This window comes from Mustela lutreola, chromosome 4 (genome assembly GCF_030435805.1).
Source record: "Mustela lutreola isolate mMusLut2 chromosome 4, mMusLut2.pri, whole genome shotgun sequence".
NCBI lineage: Eukaryota > Metazoa > Chordata > Mammalia > Carnivora > Mustelidae > Mustela > Mustela lutreola.
The window spans coordinates 179,154,643-179,165,727 of NC_081293.1; the positions used below are offsets into that span (position 1 = coordinate 179,154,643).

Consider the following 11,085-nt stretch of genomic DNA (forward strand, 5'->3'; position numbering starts at 1 on the left):
GCTGAAGGCAGACACTTAACAGACTGAGCCACCCTGGCTTCCCTGTCTCCATGCCTTTAAACCAGCTGGACACTGGTGGCAACCACTTTCCATCCTTACTAACCCCTACTGGGCCTTTAATACTCACCTCTCGCAGGGAGCCCCGTTTGTACTCCTGTGATCTCCTGCACTCATCCTTCTTGTGAATTTATTCTCTCTCTGTTGGAATGGCCTGATGACCTGCTTATCTCTCCTACTAATGCATAAGCAACCCGAGGGTCGAGAACATCTGTTGTTCATGATTGTATCCTTGTGCCCAGCTCTGTGTGGGGCGCATTAGAAGACCTTCCAGCAGCGCTGGTTGCGTTGAGGCTCCCGGTGGGAGAGAAAGGACGTAATTAAGCCAGTGACGAATGCCCTCACAGAGGCATAAGCAGGCCGCCATGGGACAGTAACGGAGAGGACAAAAAGCATCACCTCTAGTAATGAAGATAATAATAGAGTACATTTCACAACACCTTTAAAGCTCTTGCACACGATTGTCTCGTTTGAGCCTCACAAAAGCCTAGAGATAGGTATATTGCAGGAGATGCAGGTGGAGTTTTTAGTGGTTATGTGATATGCTTAGAGTCAGGCAACTATTAAATGGCTGGATTCAGACCAGACCCTAAAAGCCTGTTCTCTTCCTCGTGGCGTGCGATAAAGTCATATCACCACCACATCGCCCATTTGCTCCTGCCCTGGCTTCATGTTCCGTGGTCCATCTCATACCACTTCGTAGATAATTGCTCAGGCCTTGCCTCTGCGAGGAAATGCATTTCATTAATGTAATTCTAGATAATGAATTGCCTTTGGCACTGAGGGGATGATTGCCATGGCAGAAAGCAAGTTTCATTTTTATCCACATCTGATAATGTGGTTGGTAATGGGGCATCTGGGTGTGTTCTGAGATACCAGCGACCTGCCATGTGTGGTTCCTTCGTTTTCAGGCCCGAGAAGCACATCCTGGGAAGGAAGATGCGTTGCGGACCCCTGTGCCGATTCCTGTGGCTTTGGCCCTATCTGTCCTATGTTGAAGCTGTGCCCATCCGAAAAGTCCAGGATGATACCAAAACCCTCATCAAGACGATTGTCACCAGGATCAGTGACATTTCACACACGGTAGGGAGGGAAGACAAAACAGAACAGTGACTGGCCCTGGAGAAACCAGGACTTCCTACGCTAGCGGAGGCCTATGCAGGCCCATGTAGGGACAGTGGTGGTCTTGACGCCCCCCCACTTCAAGGACAGCTGCCTTTCCTCTTGCTCTCCCCTCCACCTCTCACCTCCGCCCACTCCTTTTTCTCTGCTGGGAATCCTAGTGCCTAGGACCATAGGGAGCCATAAAGGTCTTCATGTCCCACTGGCAGGAGACCAAATTCTCAGTTGCATCCCCTCTGGGCCTCAGAATGTGCTAGAATGTGCTTATCATTGGGCATTCTTTTTTTTTTTTTTTTAAGGATGTCATTTATTTACTTGAGAGAGAGAGCAGAGCTAGACAGAGAGCACGAGGGGGAGGCAGAAGGGCAGAGAGAGAAATAGGCTCCCCACTGGACAGGGAGCCCGACGCCGGGGTTGATCCCAGGGCTCTGGGATCCTGACCTGAGCCGAAGGCAGACACTTAATCAACTCAGTGACCCCGGTGCCCCACATTGGGCAGTCTTGCTAGCTGAATTCTGGCCCTAGGAAGCTTCTCCCTGTTACTGCGAGTCCTGAGGTCCACAGGCCTAGACCTTCAGCCATTTCCCAGATGAGGACTGTATTTGGAATTAGGAAGACCGAATGGGAATCTTCACACTTCTGTTCTCTATCTATAAAATCTGAAGCTAGTTCCTCAGCGTCTTGAAGCCTGGATTTCTGGAGCTAGATATTGGGACTATCATAAGGGACTTTGCAAGGTTGTTACGAGATTCAGTTAGATAAAGCAAGTGATCCCCCCCGCTCCACCCCTGAAAGAACCAGAACAGAGCATGCTCTCATTAAAGGTTTTTAGCAGTGGTTTTTGGTAGCTCCTAGTCTTAAAAGCCTGCTTGCTCCCCCAGCATGGAACCATCTAGAAACTTCCACATCTTCTGCTTGCTATGCATGTGACAGAGGCCTTGGGTAGCCAGGGAGGAGTTAGGTGGCCAAAGGAGGGACAGCTCAGAACTAGATAGAGCCTTGGGCATTTTATAGAGAGAAACCCAGGACTCTCCTGGCTTTCATGAGGCCACGCGTGGTAGATCCAGAATGTTCCAGCTTGGGTGGTGCCGAGAGTGAAGGCCACAGGCAGTGGGGAAGAGGGGAAGCCCTCCTGGTAACCAGTGTGTTACTGAAGCAGAGGAGGGAGGTGGGACACTTTGCGGGAGGGCATCCCCACCTTGATTCCTGTGGGGGTGGGAGGCCTTGGAGAACCTGACTGGGAGGAAGGAGTCCTCTGGGAGTGGAAGGGGGTAAGATGGCTGGGGGAGGGACGCTTCAGGAGGACCTCAGCGCCTGGGGAAGAGACTTAACTAACTAAGTAGGAATCCGGGCCACCTGGGTGGCTCAGTCGCTGGGCGTCTGCTTGTGGCTCAGGTCATGATCCTGGGATCGAGCACTACATCAGGCTCCCTGTCCAGCGGGAAGCCTGCTTCTCCCTCTCCCACTCTCCCGGCTTGTGTTCCCTTTCTCCCTGTCTCTCTGTCTGAGATAAATAAATGGATTTTAAAAATCTTAAAAAAAAAAAAAAAAAAACCCTAGGAATTGGGCCTCATGGCCAGTTCTCCAGCAGAAACCATTTAGAGGAGGGAATTTGGGAAGGGCAGGAAGACAGAAGTCCAAGAGACCAACTTGCAATCTTGGCAGCACCCCCGGGCCCAAGCAACAAGGGCCTGGGTCAGGGCGGTGAGGAAGGCGGAGAGAGACAAGCAAGAGAGCAGACCTCCACACCCATGGGAGAGGCCGAGTCCTTGCAGCACCAACTTCTCTGAGATCCTGCTCTCCCTTTTCCTCTCTCCTGGCAGGCTGTGTCCTCCAAACAGAGGGTCGCTGGTCTAGACTTCATTCCTGGGCTCCACCCTGTCCTGAGTCTGTCCAGGATGGACCAGACATTGGCCATCTACCAACAGATCCTCACCAGTCTACATTCCAGAAATGTGATCCAAATATCTAATGACCTGGAGAACCTCCGAGATCTTCTCCGCCTGCTGGCCTCTTCCAAGAGCTGCCCCTTGCCCCGGGCCAGGGGCCTGGAGAGCTTTGAGAGCCTGGGTGGTATCCTAGAAGCCTCACTCTACTCCACGGAGGTGGTGGCCCTGAGTAGGCTGCAGGCGGCCCTCCAGGACATGCTTGGGCGGCTGGACCTCAGCCCTGGGTGCTGAGCCCTCAAAGGCCTCTCTTCCCAAAGTCGAGGAGAGAGCCCTGGGCTCCCAGGTGTCTCCAAGAGAGAGTCCGTGTGGCTGTCCCTTCTCTAGACCCCGGGCCATTGCTCTCTCACACCTTTGTGCCCCTCTTCCAAAGGCCTAAGCCTCTGGAGGCATGAAACCTCCGGAGACAGAATGCATGATTCCATGCTCACCGGAAAGGGGGCCCAGCCGGCAAAGAGTGAACTGGATCTGGGATTCTCGCCAAAGAGAACCTTCCCTTCTGTGCCACCTTCCCCCTCACTGCATGCTTTAGCGTGACCTGGGGTGATTTCAGGAGGCGCCCACCGAGCCTTTGGACCATCGAGCAAGGTTCTGTCTGAGAATTCTGGTGAAGGCTACGTCCACAGAGCTGCCAACTCCCTGGCAATGCATTATTTATTATGCCTTTTATTCTGGAAGGATTGGAAGCAAAACATCAGCTTTTCTAGGCTCTCTGGGGCCAGCCGGAGCTAAGGATGCTGGTTCCAATCCCACCAATGGGCCTGACTAAAGCAAACCCATTCCTAGTGACTTGAGGGCTCTCGAGTTAGTTCTTTGGTACCTGGCTTTGTTTCTACCGTGACAGATGTGAAATTACAGTATTTTGCAATGGCATTGCCCTGAGCGGATTTCCAAGGACCAGGTCATTTCAAAAAGAAGATGAATTTTGTCATCTGTGATATATAGATAATGTGCACATGTTAGCGGGAGTGTGTTTTCTGAATCACATTTGTGCAATGGGCTCTTGGGATTGGGGGGGTCATTTCTCATCTCTGCAACCACTTGGTGTGGTTTTCATGAAAAGATGACTCCTTCAGGGAGGTCATTGGGGGCTTTGCCAGCCACGCATGGAGGGAGTGGCACTGAAGACTGTCTCTTGGGGCAGTTGTGAGCTCCGGTCTTCTCCCATTACTGGAGGGAGGTCTTTCTTACTGGGGTGACGCTCACTCTCTGGAGACGGCGATCCCCGGAGACGGCGATCCCCGGAGCAGGGGTCCTTGGTAGGGGCCTTGGAATGGTCTAGAGATGATCCCACACTGGACTTGTTACACGGCAGGAGCCCTACTTGGGATGTACCTACTGACTTGTGGCTCTCATCTGACTGGCTCCCCTAAAGCAAGACCGTGTTTCCCACTCCTTCAGAGTGGATTTTGATTCCAGTGGGAAGGTCTGTGGGCCTTTGTGGGCAGTCCCAGGACCTGGGCCAACACCACTTGGTGCCAGACTGCCAGGCCAGGCCTCCAGGAGTGCCCTTCCCACTGGAGATCATGTCTGGGGGTGACAAACTACGAGGCTTGGGTTTTCCACCATCCTGCCGCTGTGATAAGGCCATCACACTCTCGGCGGTGGATCTGTCCAAGGAGATTTGAATCAAAGCTATCAGCTTGGAGACTGAGCACCTCTTTGGCGCTCGGCCCGATGGGTGCTATGGGCTAGAGAAGCTCACCAAGTAAACGTTAAAATAGTCTTACCCTCAGGGACCTTGAATTCCAGATGGTAAAAAGTTTACACACCAGGATGCAAAGGCTGGTCTTTTCACCATGGCAACAGAGCAGGTGAACCAGCATCCTGTTCAGCAGGCAGGAAACACGGAGCTGAGGATGCCAGTGATCAGGGGCCCCCAGGCCAGCCCTGCTTGCCTGTGGTAGCATTTTTGCTTTGCAGGGCACACCAGCTTTTCCTCCTGCGCAGCCACCTCCCTTTGAAGCAGCGCAGCTGACAATTTAAAAAATAAGAACATAACCTAAGACCATAACCTCCGACAGGTGGCAGGGCTCAGATTAGAGTTCAGGTCCTCTGACTCCCAGAGTGTTCTGGAGCGAGGTTATGCTCCCGGGAGGTGCCAACAGCGTTGGGCAGGGTGGACCAGGATTGCTTACCGTGAGAAAGGAGTTGGAGGTGACTTTGCGACTTTGCAGGAGGCAAGGGATGTGAATTGTCTGGAGGGAGGGGGTTGTTTTGTTTGTGCTGAGACCGGGGTGAAGGTATGTGGTTACAAAGAAAGTCAGACAAAGGAAAGACAAGACAGGAGGGAAAGGGATGTGTTGAAGAGGCTTTCGGGTGCAAAGAAGTTTGATATCAAAAGTATTAATGTCGTTAGTTCCAGAACAGAGATTCATGAGATGGGCCGAGTCAGACCCCTTCTGGAGACTAGGACCTAGGTAATGATTACCATCAATCATGACCACCCAGTCAGGCTGGGATTTTTTAAGCCTCTCACTTTCCAAAACCTGGTACCAGGGCTTATTCTCAGAGTGTGAAAGTTCTAAAATGTAAATGATTATCTTCTTTTGTAACTTAAAAAAAAAAATTTGTTATTGTTAAAAAAAAAATCCAAATAAATTAACTTTGCCGCCTGGTCTTTGTTTTGTCACCCTTTCTGGAGGGACTTTAGAAGAGCTATTTGTGTGTGACAGGGCAAGGCCTGGCTGGCCTCCATCCCTCACTGGCATCAGCTCTGCCCAGGCTTGGCCACAGCCGGCCACCAGTTATCCAGGCTAAAGGATTCCCCCAAAGCACAGAGCTGGCAAAACGAGCACATTCTGCACCAGAGTCTGTGCGGGTCTGCAAATCAGCCTTGAGAAACACCAAATAATTTTTCAAACAAAAAAGAACAACAACAAAAACCCACAAACAACAACATGCAGCCCAATAGCAGACCTAACCAGGGCCATAGATTCTCGAAAAGACAAGACTTATCTCATTGCAGGCGCAGAGCAGAGACAGTCATCTCTGCAGTGCAATTAGAACCTGACAGTTTCAACCCAAGTTCTGGAGAGGACTGGGGGCAGGGTGGGGGGTGGGGGTGGCGGGGCTGACCCATCAAGCAGTCACTTCCATGGGTGATCTTGAAGGATAGTTAACAGTTGCCAACCCTTTCCTGAGCACTCGTTTAAGTGGTGGAGGACAGGGAGGCAGAACTCCTGAAGAAGGGGAATCCGCAGCAGGCTGGGGTGGGGGTGGGGGTTTTTCAGATCTGGCTGGAACCGCCTAAGTGGGCCACTTGGCAGCTCAGGGAAGTGGCTGGCCTCTGTACCAGTCAAGGATTCTTCAGCTGCAAACGACAGAAATCCAATGCAAACCAACTTAAATAATAAAGAATTTTTGGCCCACATTGCTGAGAAGTCTAGGTCATGGTCCGTCCCTTAGAAGACTTTCTCTGCACACATCCCCAAGGACCTAGAAAGGTACCCGTGCCATGACCCACCCCAGTCTCTGCCAGCCTAAGATGGGGAAGAGGGCTTGGGGACAATGTGTTTGCCCCTCAGCTGTCCGGGACTGGGACTGCAGGAGATGCCTTGTTTTGAGCAGGCACGAGGAAGCTCCCCCTCCCCCACAATCCCCAGGTGGCTCCAGAAGTCAGCCCGCTCTGGGAGGTGACTGCCAGGGTCACAGTGGAAGTGCATGTTCTCTAAGTTATCCTTCCAGAAACTTTTCCATCCTTGGGCATTCTCTTGCTCTCCCCTGAGGCAGAGCTCACATCTCCCAAACAGCGGGTAGACCCTGGGGGCAGCTTCTGACCATGTCCAACCTCCGAAGGCAGGACTTCTGCAGAGTCTAGGGAGAAAGAAGTCAGGTCAGTCCAGCAGGTTATTTCCAAAGAACCCATCCCAGATTTCTGCACAATAGCACATGACCAAAATGTTAGACCCCACTTTCCCAAAAAGAACAGGGAGAAGTAATTCCAGGCTTTTACCAACAGGATCTGAGTCTGGTGCTGTCTGACAAACACATCCACCTGGGTGAAGCTCACGGGCACACTGACGTCCTCAGCCCTCCGGTGTCCTTACCCCGGGAACACACCCTCTCAGACCTGAAGATGGTAGAGTCAAGGATGTTAATATCGTAAGGGAGCCTCCGTGCCCAGCCCTCATCTCAACCCAGCTCCCAGCGAAGAGGAGGCTGAACCCTTAATTGAGTTATTTAACCACTCGGAGCCTTGTTTTGTCATCTGTACAATGGGCATATAATAGCCCTCTTCATCTCAAGTCTTTAGAAGATTAGAAGATAAAATATTTGGAAAGCTGTTCGCCCAATGACTGATATACAAAAAAGCAGTCAATAAATGATGTTGTTATTGGTACTAAAGTGTCAGAGGAGCCAAAGGAGTGAGACTTGCTGTACCGGACAGTCCTCCATGAGATAGCCACAGCTGTGGTGTGGACGCCCGGGGAACTGGACTCCCTGCACTGCTCCCCTTGGCTCCTTAGAGAGCCTCTCAGCCCACACAGGGCAGAAGGGGAGGAGGAGGGAGAAGTTCCCAGAGGGGCAAATCTCAACCAGCGGAGAATAAAGGTCTGTGGATAAATGCTTTTGCCTCCCATCCTCCCCACAGGAGCAATTCAAAGGTGCATTTTGTAGGTCTGAGCCCTGGGTGCCCACAGGCATCATGTCCGTGGGGGCACTCCTGACTGGGTCTCCTCCTCCTCGTTCCCACTCTCCCTGCTCCTCACTCCTGCTTCCTGGGGTCACGTCCCAAATACACCTACTGCACTTGAACCCTTGTCTCTGGTGCTGCTCATGGAGGAACACAGAGTAAGAAAACGGCAAGGCAAGCGGAGATGGGCTTGGATTCGGGGAGAACTGTGAAGCCAGATTCCTGAGAGGGGTAGGCACCACACAGCAAAACTCACAACCGTCCCCAAGAGGCAGGCCTAATAGAAAAGAAGAGAGGGGCACCTGGGTGGCTCAGTGGGTTAAAGCCTCTGCCTTCAGCTCAGGTCATGATTCCAGGGTCCTGGGATCGAGCCCCGCATCGGGCTCTCTGCTCTACGGGGAGCCTGCTTCCCCTCTCTCTCTCTGCCTGCTACTCTGCCTACTTGTGATCTCTGTCTGTCAAATAAATAAATAAAATCTTAAAAAAAAAAAAAAAAAGAAAGAAAAGAAAAGAAGAGAGGCCTCCTGAGGGGGAATCCACTACAGGAAAGCTTGACATGGGAATGACAACAGGACAGGACGAGGAGTCTACGAATTGTAATAATGACAAGATTAATAAGGAAGGGAGGGACGGAGGAAAGCGGAAGGAGGGAGGAAGGAAGGAGGGGTCGATGGAAAGAGAAGACATACATATAAATTTAATATCGCCTTACTGCCTTGGGTTGCTATTACTGAATAAAGAGGTCTTGGGCGCTTATAGACAACAGAAATTTATTTCTCACACTTTTGGAGGCTCGAAATCCAAGATCAAGGGGCCAGCAGATCCCCTGTCTGGTGAGCACCTGCTTCCTGGTACATAGACCACATGTGTCACTATGTCCTCACCTGGCAAAAGGGGCAGGTGAGCTGTCTGGGGTCTTTTTTACAAGGGCACTAATCTCATCGTTGATTATTATTATATATACAATTATTACTTAAAATAACAGTAATCACCTCCCAAAGGCCCCACCTCTGAATACGTAACCTTGGAGGTTAAGATTTAACATATGAATTTTGGGGTAACACATTCACTCTAGGGCATCACTCTATGATCACCGATTAGAGGAAAGATGAGGCCAAATCAAGGGAGTCTCGATCACTGACTACTACCTACCTCAGATGTCTTTTTACAAGAAAGGGACCTCTATTAGCATTTCTTCCTTCCACTGAACTCCCAGGGCCCCTGGTCACTGAGCACTGTACCCTTCCCTGCACGGCTGGGACACTGTGCGGGCAGAATCGCCCTGCCCTCGCCCCGCCCCCACCAACAACCCCCCTCCCCCACCCCGCCTCCCCACCCCTCTCCGAGCGCCTGGCTGCTGTGTCCCGCCCAGCGCAGCCCTTCCACTGTCGCAGGGTGACCAAAGGAAGGGAGACTCCTGTATCATTACCAAGCCCATTTTATCATGTCTGCTAATTCAGTCAAAAGCCTGAACGCTGTCCAGACCATTAAAGGTTAAACTTCTTAAAATTCTGGTCACTCTTAACTTGCTCAGCAAACCTCTTCCTTTTTAGTTCAAAGATATATGCCCAAACCAACTGTAAAAGACGGCGTTGAGACAGTGATGGAAAGTTGAGTATGGATTCTGTGTTAGATGATGAAAGGAGTTGTTACTAATTGTGTTAGCTGGGGTGATGGCATGGTCATTATTTTAATTTTTTTTAATTTTATTTTTAAAAAAGATTTTATTTAGGGGGCACCTGGGTGACTCAGTCAGTTAAAGTGGCTGCCTTCAGCTCCGGTCATGATCTCAGGGTCCCGGGATTGAGCCCAGCCCCAGAATCTGGCTCTCTGTTCAGCCGGGAGCCTGCCACTCCCTATCCTTCTGCCTGTCGCTCCCTCAGCTTGTGCTCTCTTTGTCAAACAGACAAAAAAAAAAAAAAAAATCTTAAAAAAAAAAAAGAATTTTAAAAAAGATTTTATTTGACACAGAGATTGCACAAGTGCGGGGAGGGGCAGAGGGAGAGGGTGAGAGCAGACTCCACACTGAGCCGGGAGCCCCAGGGCTTGATCCCAGGATCCCGAGATCATGACCTGAGCCAAAGTCGGACTCTTAACAGATTCAGCCACTCAGGTGCCCCTATTTATTTATTTTTTTTATTTTTAAAGATTTTGTCTTTAGCCTCTCCACCCAATTTGGGGCTCAAACCCACAACACAGAGATCAAGAGTCACATGCTCTACCAACTGAGCCAGCCAGGTACCTCTATTTTTAAATGCTTCCTTATTAGAAATTCAAACTGAACTCACTTAGGATGAAATGCAATGATGTCTTGGATTTACCTTAAAATATTTCAGAAAAAAAAATATATATGTAAGAGGGTAGATAAACAAGCTCAGTAAAATGTTGGTAATTGGGCACCTGGGTGGCGCAGTCAATTAAGTGTCTGCCCTCAGCTCAGGTCATGATCACAGGGTCCTGGAACGGAAGCCAAGGTTGGACTGCCTGCTCAGCGGGGAGTCTGCTTCTCCCTATGCTCTCTCTCTCTCTTTCTCAAATAAATAAATAAAATCTTAAAAAATAAAGTAAAATGTTGGTAATTGTTAAAATGGGGTGACAGGGACATAAGATTTTATTACAGCAAACCCTCTACTTTGGGGCTGAATTTCCAGAAGAAACATTTTGGGGTAAAGTGCAGTCTACCCCAGCCCCCCGGCCACCTGGGTGTTGTGTGTTCAGGGTAGGGGAGGGGGGAGCGGTGCAGGGAAGAGAAAGAAGGAGAACAGGATGTGGGACCGACTTGTGTTTAACTTCACATTTGCTCTTACTGCCTGGCAGATGTCCCGGGGCAGGGAGGAGGGGAGGGGGCGACAGCCTGTCACAGTGGGTGTGAAACTGAACTAAGACAGATTTGACAAATCAAACAAGGAGACAGTGGTAAGAACCAGCTGCGAGATACTGGAAAGGCGAGTCCTGATGCTTAGAAGAAAAAGCCAAAAGAGTGGAAATGAGAGCCTCTGGCATTGTCTTAGCCCTGCTGGGCCGCGGGGTGCCCTGTGGAGGCCACAGAACTCCCCTTCTCCCTCTGCAAGGGGGGCGTCGTGGTGTCCAGCGTCTCCATGGTTATCCCTCCATATTAAATAGACTCTACAGGGTGAGGAGCCCTGGGACCACTTGTGAAGGAAAATGGGATTCCTGTCTCATTTTCCCACTTCAGACATTGTAATAAAAAGGTACTTCATCCTGACCTTCAAAACCTTGTCCCTGGGCTCTGCCTCGGGCTGCAACCCACAGCGGGCTCTCCCATTTCTCTGCTGGCTTACGTCAGAGCCCGCCGAGTGCAGG

The 11,085-nt window shown here is 50.7% G+C and overlaps 1 protein-coding gene across 1 annotated transcript; it reads left to right on the forward strand.

Annotated features, from left to right (window-relative positions):
- The first annotated feature begins 981 nt into the window (after positions 1-981).
- LEP (leptin) lies at positions 982-5,745 on the forward strand. The gene is made up of 2 exons (XM_059171773.1): positions 982-1,140; positions 3,003-5,745. The coding sequence occupies exons 1-2, from the start codon at positions 997-999 to the stop codon at positions 3,357-3,359; spliced, it is 501 nt and encodes a 166-aa protein (XP_059027756.1). The 5' UTR covers positions 982-996; the 3' UTR covers positions 3,360-5,745.
- Positions 5,746-11,085: the final 5,340 nt, after the last annotated feature.